The sequence below is a fragment of the Polyodon spathula genome, chromosome 9 (genome assembly GCF_017654505.1).
Source record: "Polyodon spathula isolate WHYD16114869_AA chromosome 9, ASM1765450v1, whole genome shotgun sequence".
NCBI classification, from domain to species: Eukaryota; Metazoa; Chordata; class Actinopteri; order Acipenseriformes; family Polyodontidae; genus Polyodon; species Polyodon spathula.
In genome coordinates, this window is record NC_054542.1 from 34,258,845 (window position 1) to 34,280,708 (window position 21,864).

Consider the following 21,864-nt stretch of genomic DNA (forward strand, 5'->3'; position numbering starts at 1 on the left):
CGCTAGTTGGTTAATCGAATCCCAGGGCTATGGGTATGAAATACCACAGTTATCATAATCTTAACTAATGTGTTCTTGCTTAGATTACAAATACATCATTCTTTACCTCTTATGAAGGGCAAATAGACTCGAAAATAGAACGTTTGGGAATGCAGCTATGTGTAACAAATGTTTGAAAAACCTTTTGTCTTAACAGAGAACAAAGTGTTAAAGGGAGAAAGCACGACAGTGGTGATACTGCAACACAGGGGTGTCAAACCCCAGTCCTCGAAGGTCACAGGGGCTTCTGGTTTTTATTCCAACTTAGGCTCTTAATTAACATAATGTATCATATTATCTGTTGAATTTGACAGATTTAATATTTTTCTAGGCCTTTTACATTTGATGTTTTTAAGAATGCACTTGATTCAAAGTACATTACCTATAAAACATTTCGAGGCCTGAACAGAAGTGTTAAACGTGTCCAGTTAATCAAATAATTAGACCAATTAAGTAATTGAGAGCTCGGATAGAACGAAAGCCAGAAGACACTGCAGCCCTCCAAGAACTGAGTTTGACACCCCTGCTGTAACACAAGAGACAGTGTAAAGAGCTTAAAGTTTATGTTACTGTACTGTAATGCTTTTGATTGTCGCTAGGTAAAAGCTAATTTATAGAATTACTTAGCTAGAGGCTTACCTGAAGCAACCGATGGCTTAGTCCAAATTAGTTTATCATAACTCTATGTTTTAATATTAATTGGAGATACACATGCCAAAATGGTTAAATACTGAATCAGTGTATCATTAGCTCATTGTGACAAAACTGCTGCTTATGGAGCACACACATAAGAGTTACTGACAGCTCAATCATCTACAGTGGTCTGTATTGTCAAGAAATATAAATATGGTGGCAGATTAACTATACACAAACCTGGTACGAGACAGGCACATTAGCATAACAGAAAGCTTGGACGATACGTACGGTTTAAACACTTTCCAGCCACAGTGACTTCTTAGCAATAAAACAGATATATATAAATAATACTGAATAAATAATACTAAATGAATAAAGTAAAAAAAAAGAAAAGAAACAAGCTTGATACCGTACAATGCTGAGTTTATATTATCATAAGTTACAAAGCCGGATTTTAGGTTTTATTTTGTTTTTGTTTGTTTTTTTCTGTCCTTGTGTCTGTTTCATATGGTGGCTCAAAATGTGTTATGTCAAGATCATAAGATAAATTATGTCGTGATCTTGACATAACATATTTTTATTTCATTGTTTTCACTGTCCGTAATCCGCCACAGTAGGTTTCATACTATACTTTCACAATGACAATGGCAAAATTTGATTCGGCTGACAGGGAGAAATGAGTAAAAGTCTGGTTGCCAGTTTTGATGACAATTTGCAGCTACTTAAAGAAAAACTAATAAAATAAGTGCTGAAACATGTTAACATGTTGTTTCAATGAAAAACACAGTCAAGAATGTTACTCTACAAAGGGGATTTATTTTTCTGTTTGTGCCTCTTTTCAGTGAAAGCGACCTTCCCTGACCTGTGTGTGGTGTTTGAGTTTGTGATTTTGTTTTGTTTGAACCTTTTATAGAGCAGTGTTTTGTGTTTGAATATTTATTTTATTTTTGTTTGAAAATAAACAGTGCTGCAGAGCCTTTACACCGCAGTTACCTTGCCTTTGTTATTCTTCCTGCTTATGGCCTGACGTCACCATATTGGCTACACTGTTACAGTGACCTTAATGCATTGCAGGCAAACGTATTACAGCTGCAAAGCACCCTTGGTTCTGCACCAGTCAATAAGCTATTACAGCTCTACCATATTAAAAGAGCAGTACAAATGCCCTGACCCATAATTAAGTTGTTATTAAACTTTATGGTCAATGTGGATGTTTAAAAACCACAGCCCTGGTGATATGCACGTGAGGTGCATTCTTGGGATGCAATGAAACAAAACAAAACCTGACTGCAGGCTGTGCTAAAGTAAACACACCAGTGTCCCAATCCTAACACTTCACTTGAACTTGTACGGTTGCATTTGACGACATAAAGGTAGACTTTTTGCTGCATAAGAAATAGCATCTACTGATAAAAAAAAAAATGAAACATGCAACTCCTGTAGGAATTGTTCATCTCTTCTTCTAGCTGCTGAGCATGGCTGAAAGCCAAATCTCATATAACAACTGCTTTAGAATCCAATGTAGTTTAAAGAGAGTGATTCAAAGGTTACATAGTGTAGTTTGGAAATTAAACACACACACACACAGCAACCATAAAATCCAGAAGGTATTCTAGAACACAATTCTATTTCGCCCTGTATCTTTTAGGGATGCAGGTTTATCCAAGCATGGCTGTACTACGGTTTGTATCGTACCACCCTTTAAGAGTTGAAAGTACTGGTAAAGATGTGTACATCAGATGTCCGTATCAGTGATTCTCAACATTATTTTTATACCTACTATCAAGGCCAATTTGTCCACCACTCTAATGTATCTCCTGCCGTTGCCACTAAGGTTATTGACAGGTGACACTACAATCACACGTGTTTCCCATCCTTAAGAACAAATGGACGTTCCAAAAGGAAATAGTTTAGACAAAAAAAATGTTTGCTTCCATTACAGCTCGTGTTTGTGTTCTTGCAAACAGATCTTTAACTTTCAGTTACCAAAAATACTGAAAACAAGCAAATAATAATTTTGTAAGAGACAGCAACATTTTTCTATCCCATTAAAGCCAAAAGGCTTTGCTTTTTAATGTTACTGAGTCCACATCCAAGGCATGACACATGTGCACCTGCAAATTATACTGAATCAAATGGATAAGGTAACTCACTCATTTTTAATTTGTCAGGGCTTTCATTGTCTTGGTGCAAAAGTGCTGGTCTGAGGCAAAAAAAAAAAAAAAAAAAAAAAAAAAAGATTTGTTTTTTTATGTGTGTTTAATCTATTTGTTTCTGTGTAAAAAGTTACAAAATGAATTTTTGTGGTCTAGCAATATAATATATGCATTATTTCTATGTATTTAAAAACCACACCTACCACTTTGTGTATAATAACATATAACTGTTTTGACCAGACTTCCTTAAGGTATGTCGGACTTCCATAGAAGACCATTTAAGGTGATATTTCTAAATGATATTATTATTATTAGTTATGTTATCATTTAACTGGCTACTTCACTAGCAATACTGCCTTTAACCTCAATTACATGAGACCACCTTAAATCACCTAATGGCCAATGCTGCCATATATCTAGGGTAATTGCGTGCTCATTGTTCTTATTCCTAGCCTTAAAACCTCTTTATCAGATAATTGGTTACAGTATCTTCAAGCTACAGTATTTCTGAAATGAATGCTAAACCATGTTTGTACTAGGAGAGGTTATAAGCATGTTACAGGCTGTTATAGTATATTAGGTGGGGGAAATGTTAACTATTCACCATATGCATCAAGTGACATAGGGTTGGCAAAATCCATTATACAGTATAATATGAAATGCCTAATAAACTGCATATGATCCAAGCAATAGTTGTTTTTGAAGGGACAAACATGTCCAATATATAATGAGGGAGTGGAAAGTGAAATGCGTGTGTGTGGTAGGGGTTGGATTTCTTGTATCACCATTCACCCTGGAAGCATATATCTCAATTTAGAAAACAATACTGCTCAAAATATAAAGAGCACAGAAAGCCATCTTTTTTTTTTTTTTTTTGGTTTAGACATTTTTTGTACAGTAGATAAGCTACAAAAATGCCAAAGCCACACTGCTGCACCGTGAATGATTAATTAACATCATGTGCCCGTTTCCTAAATAGCAGGTGCAGATCCTTATCCATGTAAATGTAACAAAGCTACTGTAACGTGTCTTGCAGGACAGGAATAGCTGTTCTTTCACACCCTCTTTTAATTACACCGCTTAATATGTAAAGGGGGTCGAAGAGCTTCAAGGGTGGAATGCATCCTCAGGACAGCTGTAAACACACAGAGGAGTCCAGGAAATATCATTTTAGTGACTCTTGATCATACAGTTCAGTCTTTTGTATTCAACAGCAATGAGGTTTTAAACAATAAGGATGTATAAGATCCAGGCAATCAACCACAGTCCCATCCTTTTTGATCAAATGAACCACACATTTTGACATGCAGTACAGCACAGCACAGCACAGCACAGTACAGCACAGCACAGTGTACAGACATACAGTATTTATTTATTTTTTATATTTTTCTAATGTTACCGTATTAGTACTGCAGTGTTTCATGTGGAAAATGACATTAAATGGATATATGTTCAGTATTTTCTCCTATCGAACCCTGTTTTATAAAACAGTATGTACATAAAAGTTGAAATACCACATCTCCAGTGAGAGCTGGTAATAAAATGCAGTAGCACACAGTGTTCACCTTCATCCTAGAAATGGCTGTATTTGATTCCTTGTAAATCATTGCTACCTTTACTAGGATTAGCTCACAAATATCAGGAAGATGTGTTTGTTGGCAACTGAAACTGATGAGCAGCTCCTGAATTGTACTCAAAGCACCTTAACACCGACCTACCTGAAAATATAAAAAAAACACATCATTTGATTAATTGCAACAGGAACCACTCAGACTGATTGCAAACATCATAACAGGGACAACATGAAACTAATCCAAGGTTTTGTGTCACAGCACCAGATCACTTAATATATTTAATGGGTATTTTTCAGGTTACCTGTAGGTACATGAGTGAAATTTAAGCAAAAAGTACTGAATTTGGAAATTTTGGTAATTATTGTAATAAAATAGCATCTAAAACTATATAGTATAATTTCACCTCTCTTGCAAACTTTCATTGATTGTGACAGTGAAGTGTCAGAAGTGCTTCTACATGTCTTCCAAGTTAAACTTTTGGTACAGTGCATGCCTCTCACAGAATGCTCTTAAAATGACATTACTACTTGGCAAAAAACAAAAGCCCTGATTCGATACTTAACTGTAGTTTTTGTCCATTTTTATACTTGACTTTTTTAATTGTTCAGACATATTTTGGAGAACACGACCTTTAGTGCCATTTGAAGAGCAACAAAGAGTGCAGCACAGTGTAAAGCATGAGCGTGGCTACCAGCTACGCAGATTAGATGGTAAACCATCAACCAAGATGAAGACTCCAGTGCTTGACTCCAGAGAGCACCTTCCATTGACAATTTCCTGCTGGCAGCAATTAGGCAGATTGGCAGATAGCTGGTTTACAATAGACATTAATTTCACCAAACTGTACCGTTGACAAGTACGGCAAATGGTACAAATGCCAGAGAATTTAAGATTATCAGCTTTAACAATAGACGCTCTTTTTTTTTTAAGTTTTTTTTGCAGTTTCTAAGAAAAGTGGAATTCTGCTATTCATGGCCTTGCTTGAGGAGCCCACTTAGAAGAAGTAAAGGCTCTTTTATAACGAGGAGCCAAACTTACAATAGCTGGTTCCAACTGCAGGTTATCACAAACAAATAAAAACAGTTGAAGCCACTAATTTGCAGATGAATGCTAATTGTTAATCTTATTAAAATCAAAGACAACTAAACATTGAATGCCTCAGTGGTTCACAGAATACAAAGCTATTTTTAACCCAGCCATTATTTTAATTGTAAAGGTTCTGTTCATCAAGCAACCTCAGTAATTAAGTAAATACAGTCTATTTTCAGCGTATATTAACACGTTTTATTTTTTACTTTATTTCACAACAGCGCTGACACTTATTCAGAAGTGAGAATTGCACACAGAAAAGCTTGATATCAGCACTATGCAGCTATGAAAATTTGGATACTTTTATGCTGTATTCTTCTGAAAGTTTTTAGACCAGCTGTGAAGGAAAAGCTCACAGTAGGAAATCAATCTTTCTACAGAGATGTGGGGATGATTTAGTTATGAAAAAATCTATAAACTGAAAGAATATAATAATATAAAAATATGTAGCTTAATTGCAGAACACCTTGGAGATTATTCCACTGATTTTAATCACTATGGAAAAACTGATGCACAAAAATGGACAAATGAAATTTAACACAATAGTAATGATTTTGAATACCAATTGCAGACAATCGTATCATACTGAAACCAGTGCTGGAATTGCAGGGGGACTACCCCACTTGTGTCTTAACAGAAAATAGCTTGGGGGGGTGGCTAGAGTTTGGGGGGCAAGTGGTTTGGCTCCCTCATCAACAATACTGAACCCTTATCAACAGTACTGAACCCTTATCAACAATACTGAATTGCCTTTACAGTTTACATGCTTTATATTTAAAATATTTGCTGCAAGTGGTGGGCATTGTAGAAGTGAACACTATTTTCTGCAGTGTACATGGCAGCACACATATCCTCTTACTAACAACCAAACTGCTGCTTCAACCAGCACGCAGTATGAATGTAGATGTGCACAGGAAGAGCGGGAGATTTCGTTTTTGATGTGGCTAAGACATGGACATTTACATCAGGTGATAAAAACTGCTCCAAAATAAATCTGTACTTTTTTTTTTCTTAAATACCTATTTATTAATATAATTAACAATTCAAGTAAAGTGACATTCGTTTTTGTGTAATACTTGGGTTAGAAGGAAGGGTTCCTGTCACACATTTGCATTAGAGATGTGCACTCTTTCCTCAAGTACAAGAAGTCCAGTAGTTTCCAAATAAAGTTTCAATATGTAGAATGGCTGAGAAACAAGGCCCTGTTAAGAACACTCGGAAGCTAGAGACATGCGGATGCAAGCCCCTGTATTTAAGGTAGGAAACCCCAGACCGAAAATATGGTGGCGCTTGAAAGAAAACACCTTTGATTGTTTTGTCCGTCGCTACAGAAACTTGGAAGGCAGACATAGAGAAGAGTGTTAACCTAGCTGCTGTGTTCCAACCTGTGTTTGAGGCTGGTGAGTATGCAGTTATTTAAAATGGTTATTTGATTTTGTTGCATACTCATATTTATAGTTGGGCCTTATCTTTTAAAGCTTCAGGAGGTGATAGCAGGATTGTGCAAGAGCCAGAACTGAATGCTGAGCAACTGGTGCGACTGGTATGTAGCAATTTGTAGTTTTTTTAACAAAGGGATTTTGTTCATTTTTAAACAAACTGCTGCGCTTCAAATATATATATATATATATAATATATATATATATATATATATATATATATATATATATATATATATATATTTCCAGGCATCTCAGTTAAAGCCAATTCCCAATATACTCCCAATACATAGCTGAGCTGTTACCGATGCCCACAGAATCCACATTTAAAAAGCACTGAATCAAGCCATCAAGTCTTTGACATGAAAAGCACTTTATAAATGGAAACCATTTCCCACACATTCCAAAGCTGTAGACAGCATCGGCTTTTACTTCATTTGTGGGTGGGAGGCAGGTGGGGGTGATTTACTTTCAATTAAAATTGAGATCAATATATGTAACCCTTTAAACTAGTAAACCGTGTTGCATCTATTCTACTAATTATTATGAGCGTTCTAGACTGAGGCATAGTGACCCATGCCAATTGACTCTGTCCAGGGTTCTGAAATTATTTGATCTTTTTTGGTATTTCTTTAAACCATTTTGTGGCATAGAAGCTGGGGTTTAGGATGTTTTCTAAGACCTTTAACAGTCTGCATAACTGCTTTATATCCAAAATAGTTAACGTAGTTATAAGCGTGCCACTAAAGAGTAAGTAACGGGGTTCCAAAAATTATATTGTTATGCATCCTCACGTGTTGCTACAGCTGTTTAAATAATGTACCTGTCATTTTTATTTTCATTGTTAATATCCTGACAAATTGTTAAATGTATAACTTTAAAGTCTGTTTTGAAGCTCTTTTCGAAATGTCCGCTCTAGTGCACTGGAGTTTGAGATCTGTCCTCTACATCATTGCAAAAAAAAAAAAGTGCTCTGGCTTTTCTGTTCCATACCACATTATGAATCGTTATTGCTGTGTTACCTGTTTGACAGTGTGGGCAATACTCCTTACACTACCAGTGCACTAGAGCAGACGTTTTGAAAAGAGCTTTGAAATGTACTTTAAAGCTATTTGTCAGGATGTTACAATGAAAAGAAAAATTACAAGTACATTATTTAAACAATTGTAGCAACACCGGGGGACATGTAACGCTATATTTTTCAGAAGCCCACTACTTACTCTTTAAACATTATTTCATCCCTCCTGCCCCTGGATTGCACATGTTTACTTATTCACTGCTCTTCAGTCATTTATATACTCTAGATACTTATCAATTACCAAGTGTTTGATATCTGAATGGTGTCTGCAAGGCTTGTATAAAAGTATTTAGTACTAATATATATATATATATATATATATATATATATATATATATATATATATATATATATATATATATATATATATATATATATATATATATAATATATATATATATATTGCATTTGAAAATCATACTGTAAATCATTTCAGCAACCTTGTTTTTTTTTTCATTATTATTATTATTTTGAGATTTATTCCAGTTAATAACCTGATATAGAACAACAACACTTGATTAATGTAGCATATTTAATGCAATAAGAAAATAATTGTTTAATGAAATCAGCAACAGGAAGCAGTTGAACCCATGAATGATGTATTACAGCGACAAAAAATCTCAGGACCACCAACATTAAAAAGTAGGTTAAGTCAACTACGATATGAGGTCATGAGCAAAACTCAGATTTGTGGAGATGTAAACACGTTTTATAAAAAATAGAGTTTTGGTTAATAAAAACAGTTCAAACATAAGCAATGCACCAGTTTCCTACAGTTTTGTTGTTAATCACAAAGACAGCGTTGAAAGAATTAGGTTTGTTGTTAGGGACACTGGGGGGAAAGAAAAGTTCATTCAGGGGGAATGTGCCCACTGGAAAAAAAGAAATCAAGTTACAAGCACATTCTGCCATTCTAACAGTGTGAAGAGCATAAAACCCACAGCAATTTGTGTCCTGCAGTGACTGTGACATTATGATTTTAGGTGTATTGCTGTATGTGTTCTGTATTCTTTGTATCACGATAAAGGAGAAAAAAACCTATGCTCTGTGGAGACTGAAAAGTGACGTCAGATATGTACACCAGACAACAGCTTGTAATACAGGAAGGACTTGACCTAGAATTAGGGTTTCATGTAGTGTTTAAAATTGCATTCACCAACTTATCATCAGTCGCAAAAGAAATATTCAGAGATTTTGCTCAGTCGGGTGAAAAATATAAATCTGCTGCACAATTTGGTAAAGTTAAGAGAAATATGCAAACACAGACATGCAATGCACCAATCTTGTTATATTAAACTAGTAAGCCTTTAAAAAAAAACTGCATTGATCTATGTGGCCAATACTATTTACTACATTTAATTACAAGAACATTGTTCTCCATCAGTAAAAATATTCTCTTCCCAACACAAACCCTTAACCATCTTGTTTGCATAAGCAGACTACAAATGAAATAAACGTGAGCAATCTGACAAACTGTTTCATTGTCATTTAAATGTATACTAATGGTGATGGAGATGGTACCACACCTGTTATTGATTCAGGTTTTGTGATAACCTTGGAACGTGATGACTAAATTTCAAGTAATAAATAAAAAGGTACAAATAAAAGCTGACCGAGTAAAATAAATGTTTATTTCGATAAAGATTTTTAAAAAACTGCTGATTTTTCTAATTGAAGATGTTCTAATAGAAAGTACAGTTGGGTATTAAATTGTTTTATTTATTTGTTTATTTAAATTGATCCTAAAATGTTACTGCAAAAGCACGTCTGTAATTTAAAACTAGTAATTAAATATGCAGATATGTTTCTAAAAGATTAAAACCCCACTTTTCTAGCAAAACAGGTTTTTAAATTAATTTCTTTTTTTCTGTTTTCTTTTGTTTTTTTTAACACCTACAACTTGGTGGAAAGTGTCACATTCTTGGGCAGATTATTCCTTGTAAAAAAGAGTGGCACTAATTCATTAATCTCTAAAAAAAAATTTAACTTTTAAATCTCCTAGAAACACAAAAGACATTTTGTGAGATGGTACAGTCGGTATGGATGGACCTAATTGTCAGGCCTGAAAGTCTGGCTAGTGTAACCTCTCTTCGTTTGGCTTCCTTTGCAGATGAAGAAATACACAAGAAATCAAAGCGTGAGGATAGATGACTCAACTTTGCTGCCTATTAGAGAAAACAGAAAAGTAAAATGAAATGTCCAGAGACAGATTAACTGGCCAACCTCCAAAAAGCGTGGTTAAAGGTTACTAGCAGGTTGAATGTTCATCTTCCCTTGGAAATATCAGTACCCAACCACCCCTTCTCGCCCCACACCAAGTTAGCTTGTGGGTACTTTGGTGCTCTCGACACCTAATAATTCTGGGGGGTGGGGGGGAGGAGTGGGGGTAGCCACAGGGGACACATCAGAACAGTTTAACATTCATGCAATTCATCATTGGAAATTAAAGATACAGCTGCATGCGGTGTGCTACTGCAGCAAGGCAGATATCCAGCGCTCTGCTCAGTTACACTGTGCAAGGACAGAGGTTTATCTTGACTGCTTTTATTTTGTTAGGGGATTGAAGGGGTTCATCAAAAAAAGGAAACTCAGTTGAGGATCCTTTTTGTTCATAAAACACATTTTATCTTTGCAGATTTTTTAACACTGTTTTGTATGACTAAAATGCTCAATTCCAAATCTTACACCTGCTACAATAATAATTATGATAACTGTGTCAAAACATTCACCTATAATAAAACTGTACTAAGAATTTACTATAATGATAGTGTGCTATACATATGTTTGGTTATATAAGTATAACCATCTGCTTTAGAATCACTTTTGCATTATTCCATGTGTAGGAAACCATCGCATTTGGTGATCAATATCATTCTGTGCTAGGTAAGGAAGAAACAGTAAAGCCACCATAATTTAACACTTAACTTCTCCTTGGTTACAAAACTGCTTACTCTTTATCCTTCATGTCATTACAGTCAGCGCAGCTTTATCGGGACGCCTCGGGAAAAGGAAAAATATATCGAATAAGCGGCTGTCCCAATTAAACGAGAGGCAGTTGAGATGACATTAGTCATACGTTTTTGTTTCTCAGTGAAAAGAAAAAGAACAAAATCACATGTTAAATATTAAATAGATAATATAAAATAGGATTTTATAAAAAAAAAAAAAAACTTTTTGATTTCTACATGAAATCAAAAAGAATGAAATCACATCTTATCACTAGGTGAGGCATCGGCGATGTTGACACGCCAGCTTTCTTTGCAACAGCTGTCTGAGAAACCACAGGACACTCCTCCTCCTTCAGGAGTTTAACATGGTTTACACAATTTACATCACAGCGTAATCACTTTCTCACTGCACTGTGCTACGCGACATGTCTTGCTATGAAAAGCGAACTTCGTTCATCATTTGAAAATACTTTCTCCCAGTTATTTGAAGTCATGTCCCAGTTAAATGACATAAATAGCACTGGGAAGAACCATCTCCAGAGTTGAATGCCACTTAAGCGGAAATCCCGATTATCAATATCCCGATTAGGTAGTGTCAATTGTATTCAAAAGCCTTCCATATTTTTTTAATATAGCATAATTAAAGTTGTTATCAGAGTGATGGGTGGTGGTTTCTGTGCTATACTGAATATTTCTATATTCAAATATTATTTGTATTTGTGATGCTTTGTAAATCTTTTTGGCCCTTTGTTTTCAGAGACACATCCAACAGCAGAAAATGAATTAAATGAAAGTCTAACTTATCTAACTTTTGAAGTAGAGTCTTTGAAATTCACAGTCAGCTGTTGACAAGTTAAGACCAAACCATAGTCATAGTTTAAAGACAGAAGAGGAGCAACAAAACATAATTTAGAAAATTCATTTAAATATAACTATTGACCCTTACTCAAACGTGCATTAAAACTGTGTTCTACATTTTTGTAAATTTCTGTCATGTTTCACACCTAATTTATCAATAGTGACATGAAAACTAAAGAATGATAACTTCACAGGGAGTATGGTTTACTTCACCTAAAACCCCAAAACAGAAAACAGCCAATAAAATATAAAATATAAAATCAACTAATAAAAAGGTTAAATAGTGTTACACTACTTTTTATGGGGGTGATGTAAGTATAGGCACAGTGCAAATAATTGCGGATGCAAAATTTTAATTGCATTATGGCCAGGCAATTATTTTGCACTGCGCCCTATGTAAGCTTAAGAGCATTGCAAATTACATAACATGCACAAATAATGATCCACAATTCTGATAATGAGGGTCTCAATGAGCGCTTCAGTCTGTTTAGCGGCCGCACTTGCACAGTTAGGAGTACAGAGAGCAGTAGTTGCTGTATGACATTAGTGGAGCATGAAAATACAAACCAAAAAAATAATATGTCAGAGGAGGAGCACCAAAGTTCTCTTGGTGCACAGAAAAAAAACGTTTTCTGAGGAAGAGCTGAGAGTCCTTATGGCTGAGGTCACTCGGCATGAAATAGTTGTTTGGAAAAGCCTCAGCCAACATCAGTTATGCAAATATCCTTAGGAAATGATATGTATTGGCCTGCCCTTTTCATCCAGAAATGTGCCTAGTGCGCTGGAAAAGGTGGATAGATGTCCCTAGACTGATTCAGGGGTCTAGCTCACCCCTCAATTCAGCTATTAGGTCTAGGATGACCTGGGAGTGAGACGATAACGCTTTAGCACAGCGTCCTCCAGCATCAGAAAAAGTGTCCCTGAGATGGAATATGCAGGGTCTTCCACGCTCTTTTCTTCATTTGAATACATTTAAACATAATTTTAATGGATTTATGATGGCAAAGTGCAACTTTGACAGCGGGTTCAGAACGCCTGGTGAACACCATTCTTTACATACGCCGCATTTTTAGCAGCCGGTAAAATCAGACTTTATGGCAGCTAAACATGATTTACAGCAGCATTATGGGGGTTTTGCACCCGCAAATCACTTTGTGCGTATCCTTACTTCACCCACTATATTTCAAAATTTAAAGCCCCAGTTTCCCCCGATCAATACAATCTATTTAAGCCCTATACACAGACCTCTGGAGCTATTTAAAGAATAGATCCATCTGTTTTATGAATTTGATATTCATGAAATTATTGTTGGCTTCTTTTACACTTTAGGAAAGTCTTGTGCATATCAAACTTTACTTTACTCATAAGTGTTTTATACATATAAATATTCTTTAAATAACTCATTAGCTATTGATTTGTGATCACAGCCCTTTGATGTCTGTTTTACTACATTCTTTAATAATTTAGTCTATTTTGCACTACACAGAAAGCAGAACGTTTCTTTAAGGCAGGTTTTGGAAATAGAAGCTAACCTTCCTCCACCCTTAAAACCTGTTTGTCGCTGCTACTTGCAACAGAGCTACTGGGCTCAGGGAGAAAAACAGCATTGGGAATAACATTTTTTTTTTTTTTTTTTAAATCTGGGACACCACATACGCGTAACATATTTTTTTTTACTGCATTCTTTAATGCAAACATATAATGGCTACTTTAAAAAAAAAAAAAAAAAAAAAAAAAAATGTATATCCCAAATAAGGGCCGCTATGAGAACATAGGTCTCAGCACATCAGGTGATGACAGCAATGTGGAGCGGTAGCATGCATGCTTGCCACTGTACATCTAACTGGTTGGAAGCTGAGAAGGCTGCGGGCTAAATGAAGCGAATCAATGCAATTCACAGCTCACTACAAAACACCAGACTTAAAACTTAACTTGATACACAGTCTTCTAGGCTTTTTATGTTGTATCGATGTGATGTGTATAGCAATCTAAAAACCCTCTGCTTTATATGTCTGTGCAATAAATAAACACACTGGAAGTCCTTAATTATACACATCTTCAGACAATGTAACAGATATACAAACGGTCATGTTTTTCATGGGAATGTTTTCAAATATATATATATATATATCAAAATAGTATTTTAAAGAACTGCTCACTACTTGACTACTATTAAGGTCATCCAATGATCTCTACAGTGTCAAAACGTGTTAGTCTGAGAGGTTGCTGTTTCACTGTTACAGTGCCGCCACTGCACATATTTGCAACAGTAAACAAATGACGCAATGTATACACGATTTGCAATAACGTCTCACGCGAGTGCTACTTCGATTATTGAAGTTGGTGTTGTGGTGCAGCACATTTCTTCAAAGGGGAGGTCCTAAACGAAATGTATACCGTCGCTTCAACAGGACGCTCGCTTCCTTCAGCATTCATCTCACCATCATCTGCGCGAGATGTAACCCTTAGTACTTTTTTATTATTAGTATTCGAAATGTGTACGTTATCGAGTGGGCTGGAATTTGAATGGTTCTGCTCGTCAATCATGAGGTGTCAGCAAGGCAAAAGAGCTATGATCTACTACACCGCAGTGCCAGCGTCAGTAAAAAAAAAAAAGAAGCAGGGGCTTTCTAGCTTTATTGTGACTGCCACAACCACATTAACTTTAAGTCGCATTGGGCTTCTGTAACAACCAGTAAAAACCATCGCCAGTGAAAAACACACCTGTTTTCTTTTTCATTGACGCAACATGTATGAGACAAACAAAACAAAGCCTCTCACAAAACATGAAATAAAGAAATATTCACCTAAACGCAACCGATTCCCACACGTTTGAACGTTTCATATACAAGAGTAAATTAAGCAAAAAACTTGGACTAAGCAACAACATTGTCAATTATACCAATACTGGTATTAAGCTCCATATTTGCACTTGAAAAAAGACATGGTGCTGACACAATTCGTTTAAACATGTGAATAACGGATTGCGCTAGTCTAAAAAAAAAAAAAAAAAAGCACATCCCGAGGCAGACACAACCAAGAGGACTAAAGATTCCACTGCTCGGATTGGTGTCTCGTCGTATTTTCACATTACCTACACTGTTTATTATTTACTGTATGGAAACATAAAAAAAAACAGACAAATGCAGTCAGATACATTAGAAAACGCCGATCTTATTAGGAACCAAAAAGTGTTGCAGAAAAATGCTGCTGCAGCAATCCAAGAATGAAGCCCTGAACCGCCAGCGCCATAAAACAAAGCAACATATCACTGTTTTATCGTAGCAATGTTACAGTTATATATGTATGCATATAAAGTAATAATGTAAGATACGATAAAGCGCTATCATAAAAAGTTCCCAGACACTACGGTCATCTTGCTGTATGGTGCAGAATTTTCTGGTGGTGCTGAATACTGTGGTTTGCCCGGCTCGCAAGCAGGCAGTGCTGTGTAACTTATTCCCTCGTTCCCATTGCATTTACTTGCTGCACAAATATGATTGCAGATCCAACAGCAACGATATAAACCATATATAAACACAGTGCAGGCATTGAAAAATAAGTAACGCGGTATGGCTTACCACTTTGGCTCTTTGTTTTCTTAAGACTCTTGCCACAAAGACACTGCAGCATATGCGTTCTTTTGCTGAAAATGTTCCAAAGAAACCACATTGATTTGGGCGAAAAGCAATCCAGCAGTTTAGACACCCTGTATACGAAGAGATCCTTGCGGTTGCATAATAATATACAGGGATCAGTTCTCCTGGACAGGAGCGCCGATTTTACCATAGAAACAAAATATTATATTCCAGTCTTATCCCGTTTTCGTTCACGTGGCTCAGTATTTTCTTTGAGACTTCTGAAAGGTTATTTTTTTTCCGCCAGGACAAACAATGTTCCCTCTGTAAACACCAGGCAGTCAGCACAAAAATAATCAGCAGGTTTCATATGCTGCACAAGAAGCAAGGTACGAGGCGTAAACAACCACAACTAAACCGCAAACAGTAAAACACAGATGATTTCCAAAGAGAAAACCATTGCCTATTAGTTGATCACTAGTATGAAGGGTGGATCTGCAGAGCATCAAAAGACAACAGAGGATTCATCCTATAGAAAGACTGCAACACATAGCTAATTCAAGTCTATTCACTTTAATGTTCACCTTTAAAGCCGAGATCAATGTCCACTCATCTCTTGCTTCATATAAAAAGGCAGCTCTCAGTCAACCCGGATTTGTTTTTTAGCAGTATCTCCTAATTGGCTTTTACCAATTAACCGCTGACATCTCTTTCTCTTTCTAAAAGTATAGTGGATCCGGGAAATATTTGCATCTGTTTCTCTCCTGCTTGGGTCTGTGTGTTAGAAAATAAATGGGGAGGAGGAGGAGGGGTTGAATTGAAAGATTGGCTTTCCATTACGTAGGCACGTGGTTTGAACACCGTCACAAATGAGACGTTTGCAGGATTTAATGGGAGAAATACAAAAGATTGTTTCAGGATTCCTTCCAAAGGATGAGAGGCTTGGGAACATGAGACCGATTACTTCCAAATTGACGCTTGCAAGTAAAAACGTAGCCTTGCATTCAAGGCTCCAACTGCTGCCTTTTTTTATATTATTGTAATATCGATGCAGTCAGTGTTTTGTTTTTTAATCGCCCTATCAAACCTCATTTTATAGCGAGATCAATGAACTGTATTTTAATGTCGAATGTGATCTGAAACGAGAACTAGAAAACTGTGCAGGTGTTATGAAATCTGCAAACTTTTTTCTTTTTTTTTTCTTTTTTTAACAGACGTTATTAAATGAATTCAAAATATTGGGGGTGCTTGGACAGGCTGTTTGTCTGTCCACACTTGCATTTTTACATACAGTACATCTAGACAACCACTCGACAGATTCTGATGAAACTTGCCTTTCACAGAGCCTACCCTAACCGGTAATGGACGCGTCTCAATTCTTTCATGACAGTAGGGTAACAATGCAGTCATCACTTGGACTCATGAGAAAGTAACTGAGGTAATCAAGCAACAGCCATGGGGTTGGTCTTGGAGAACACTCTAATGTGGAAAAGCGTTGATAAAAGCAGCAGCATGACCACCACCAACCCCTGCCCTGGATTTTAGGTAATTTTTGCAATCTGTTATGTTTTGAAGATCATTCTCCGGAGGGCCAGTTGCTTTAGTCACTGTTGCTCCTGGCTACTCTGTTTATGTGTTGCTGGTCTCATGTTATCGTCCTTCATCCATAATAAGAGTCAAGAGGCACCCTGTTTGTTTGCTGCATAAATTGTCTGGGTTATCTCAGGAAATTCTTGGTATCTGTTTGTTCTGTGTACTTACAGTACGAACAGGGATTTTAAAAAATGTACTACTCTTTTTGACAAAGAGTGTTATATCAGCAAACAGTGAGATACAGACATCTGAAATGTCCTTGTAAGAGATGGCTTTACAACAGTTATTTTTAGCTATTATATTTTCTCATTTAACTATACATTATACCAAAATATATACTATAGGAAGCTGTATAAGATACAAGCTGATTTTGCTGATTTTCATCCGCGCTCAGGTTTGAAAGGAGGTATAATTGCCGTGTAAAAAAAAATGAACTAAATGAAAAGGTTTGTTTTGGCAAGTACGCAAAAGGTTTAAAATTGATATATTTTTAAAATATATACATTTTAAACCTTTTGCGTACTTGCCAAAACAAACCTTTTCATTTAGTTCAGTTTTTTTTTTTTATTGCAGGATGTTTCGGACAAAAGCCCTTCTTCAGCTGCATAGGAAGTAAAATTAAAGAAGGGCTTTTGTCTGAAACTTAATGCAATAATTAAACACACACACACACATATATACATAATTATTATTATTATTTTTTTTTTTTTTTAAGGGTCCAATAAAAATAAGTTATGAAAAAAGACTAGATTTAAAAGAAACATTCTGCTATGGAACTACCTTCTTAGCTACAATTACTTTTTAAAAAATCCCCAATCTTCAATATACATTTATGGCAATATTCTCTTATAGACCCTTGTTATTTGTTTATATATTTGTTTATCTCCCACATGCCTTTTGGCAAACTCTAGCCGAGATTTGATGCAAGTTTTTTTCAACAATGGCTTTCTTTTTGCCACTCTCCCATAAAGACCAGTTTTGTGAAGCACCCAGACTATTGTTGCCGTGTGCACGTGTCTCCCAGCTCAGCCGAGGAAGACTGTAACTCCTTTAGAGTTGCCAAAGGCCTCTTGGTGGCCTTCCTGACTAGTTCCCCTCTCGCCCGGATACTCAGTTTTTGAGGACAGCCTGTTCTAGACAGATTCACAGTTGTGCCATATTCTCTCCATTTCTTAATAATGGACTTTACTGTGCTCTGGGGGATATTCAATGTCTTGGAAATGTTCTTATATCCTACCAGATTAGTGCTTTTGAATGTTCCTTCATCTTCATGGTGTAGTTTTTGTTAGGAAATGTACTAACCAACTGTGGGACCTCCCAGAGACAGGTGTATTTAACCTGAAATCATGTGAAACACTTAATTGCACACAGGTGGACTTCATTCAACTAATTATGTGACTTCTAAAGACAATTGGTTGCACCAGAGCTTATTTAGGTGTGTCATAGCAAAGGGGGTGAATGCTTATGCAATCAATTATTTTCTGTTTTATATTTGTAATTAATTTAGAACAGTCTGTAGATTTTATTTTTCACTTTGACATTATGGACTTTTTTGTGTTGATAAATGGCAAAAACTCCTAATTAAATCCATTTTGATTCCATGTTGTAACACAATAAAATATGGAAAAGTCCAAGGGGGGGGGGGGGGGGGGGGGGGGATACTTTTGAGAGCCACTGTATATATAACTGTTTTCTATGTCTGTACCTTTACACTTTCACACACGTGTAAAGGAATCAACGCTATAATATTAATATGATGTGTCTTACATGTAGAAAAAATAACACTCAATGACATACTGAGATGCAGTGTGGTGTTTATTTTGATATAGTATTGTGTTAAAATGGCTCATGTCATACAATAGCTGTTGAAATGGAGTGAGTCTGTGAAGAGGGCGTTTTGTCGGTGCATTACACTGCTGTCAATCAGTCATAATTCACAGTTCTTATCATATCCATAAATTACTAGCAAGAACTGTGAATTGTGTTTTCTTTTTGAATGGGCTGACGATGGGTTACAGAGGCTAAGTATATAATAGGTGGTACTGATGAAAACATTGTAGTGACAGCCTGTTTTTGATTAATCAGCTAGATAACCCCAGCCCTGGGATTTTGTAGCACATTTGACATTGGCGTTTACTGTAAGTTTGATGTGTCATTTAAAAGTCCCTGGGAAATGTATACAGAGGTACAAAGTAGACCCCATATTTCACAAGGCTCTTCATTTAAAGTCCCAAACTAATCCCTTAGCTTTTTATCTGCAGATAGCAGTGAACATGCTTGCACCTTTCAGTTATTTATTTTGCAGGAATAACTGGCCTATTTATTTTGAGCTTTCAAATCTAGAATATTTCCTGGATAACATCTGTAATATTTTCAAGGATGTCAGGACAATGGTTCTGCTTTCAATAAGAATTTCTTTAAAAAAAGACAATCAGGGGGCCCTGCATGGTTGATCTTCTGTCCACAAGCTTCATTTTCTACATGGAAAATACAATATTGCTTGTTTTTTTTTTTCTTTCAAAAAAGTCATTCATTTAGGGGATATATTTGTGGCAGCAGTTTTCAATTTTCCTATCACTGGTAAAGATTTGTAGGACTTAAATACAAATGCATGAATAAAAGCATGTTTCATGTACAATATAAATGATGTTACATTGAAAATGTACATAGCTATATGGGTTATAATTTAGATCAATTGTTCTCTTTGTTGTGGGTATGTATATTGTGCTTATTCATGTAAATGTGGCCATTTGTTTACATCATAAAATAGTCTAGCAGTTGTTTTTATTCAGGTGACAGGTATGTGTGTTGATGTCAGGCTATTTTGTTTTGAAGGTTTGACATTTATCATTTGTTCACTGAAATGGAACATTTTTAAAGGCATTAAATAAATCATTCTGTCATCTTAAGTGGGAACCAAGGGGAGGTGAATGTTTGCCATAATAGATTTGTAGAAATGACTCTGTCACTACAAGTAAGACCATCCACATATTAAGGGAATCATTTGGAGAACAATTCAACAACTGACATTTCTATCGTTTCTAAAATGTGGGGGCGTTGTCATTTGTAACACATAATTCACTGGGCAGGAACCAGCGCTGCGAGAGGAAGGGAGTGTTTTGCAACTTGGAATTCAAGGTTCGGCCTCTAGAGCAGAGAAGAGAAAGAGCGAGAGAGAGAGAGAGAGAGAAAAGGACAGGCCGGACTCTGATCGAGAGTCTTCCTTATGGAGTTGAGGCTGGCCCTAATGGCCTCCAGGCCAGTGAAAAAACAGAGTCCTCTGACTTCTTGAAGAGTCGTTACAGGCTCGGTCTCGCGACTGTGGTCGACCCTCAGAGGATGGAACAGCTCATACGAAGCCTTAACATAAGGAAGAAAAGAATATGAAAGAACATAAATAATTGTTAATTATGGGAGTAAGAGGTCCACGTCCCAGGAGGGAAAAGGAGTAAGTAAGATAGATCCTTCTTTCTTGAGGCAAGATATATAGCGCATGAGCTGCGAAAGAATAGTGTGGCCGGTGGCCCTCTCTGACCACACGAAGAACCTGCAGAGTTAGTGGAACTCCAGGTTGGGGAAGTGAGACTCACTATCCCCCCACAGGGGACCGACACAGAGGCATGCGGCATATGAAAAAAGTGAGGAGGATGGAAATAACAAAACACAAGAGAAAGAGCTGAGCTGTGACTGATTAAATAGGGAGTCAATGACGATAGGCAGGTGAAATTAGTCAATGAAGACAGACAGGTGAAATTAGTCAATGACGATAGGCAGGTGAGTAACAGACTTGTGTATGTGTTTTTTGTTTGTGTGGGTGTATAATAAAAACAGAATTATTATCACAAAAAATACCCTTTAAAGTTACTACAAATCCCATTTCTAGCACAAAAAAAGACAACATCTTCAAAGTTTCATTTTAAAGCGCCAATCTCGTCCTTGGATGACACCAATTTTACAAGAGCAGAACATGTGCTGCACTGATACACTTTTTTGATATTCTGACTGAATTAAAAATAACCAATGTCTGCCTTTGGCACGCCACAGTTGTTTTAAAATCCACTTGAAAATCTTGTGAGAAAAAGAACAGCAGCTGATAACAAAGAACTAACAGAATTAAATGACATTTCATCTGATTCCATTAACAACCTTGCACATACAGGGGCAGACAAAGTTATAATGGGGTAAACAGACAATGGCTGTCCCAATAAACCTGATAGACCTGTTCTTTACATGTTAAAGAAACAATGTCTACCAGATAAGCACTACTTGCTGGTATACTATGCTACAGGAAGTAGCGTTTGCTCTGTCCCTCGCATAAAGATGAAGCTACTAAAATACTGATAATATAGTATTATATATATAAGATATATATATATATATATATATATATATATATATATATATTATATATCTAGTATAGATACAAACTATAAGAATGTATGTAAAAGGCAATTCTATTTAGAGCTTTTGATTTTGCAGTTAAAACAGAATGGAATAATATTTTTGCAGTCTGATGTTTTGGTATATGGTGAAAAGGTGGGGGTGCCTTTTGTTCACATGTCATTGGTTATTAGTAGTAAATGATAGTTATTACTGTAGGTTGGTGGGTTAAACATTGACAAATGCCTTGACAGTGGGAACTGAGGTTACCTTTAGTCCTCTTGCTTGGGTAGCAGCAGGGTGGCATCATTTGAAATTGGGTAGAAAAACAAGAGTACAATTGAAAAACTAGCCAGTTTTGGTGATGCACACCAGTACTCATTCATTACATCACTAGCTGACTTACACATTAAAAATCATTAAATATCAACAGCAGTGACTTAGTAAAGGGTCCCTTATGGAATAAAGTACTGTATATTAAATGCACAAGTTGTTA

General features: G+C 36.2%; 1 protein-coding gene across 2 annotated transcripts in view; it reads right to left on the reverse strand.

The window, feature by feature from the left end:
* The window catches only part of LOC121320697 (fibroblast growth factor 14), a 168,207-nt gene that overhangs the window by 138,523 nt on the left and 7,820 nt on the right, over positions 1 to 21,864 (reverse strand). The window contains exon 1 of one of the 2 annotated variants that reach the window (XM_041259267.1): positions 15,399 to 16,149. The exons of the other annotated variant lie outside the window; for it this stretch is intronic. Coding sequence (XP_041115201.1) covers positions 15,399 to 15,606 — 208 coding nt within the window. The 5' untranslated portion in view covers positions 15,607 to 16,149. Of the gene's footprint in view, positions 1 to 15,398; positions 16,150 to 21,864 lie in introns of those variants that run through there. 2 annotated transcript variants of the gene reach the window in all.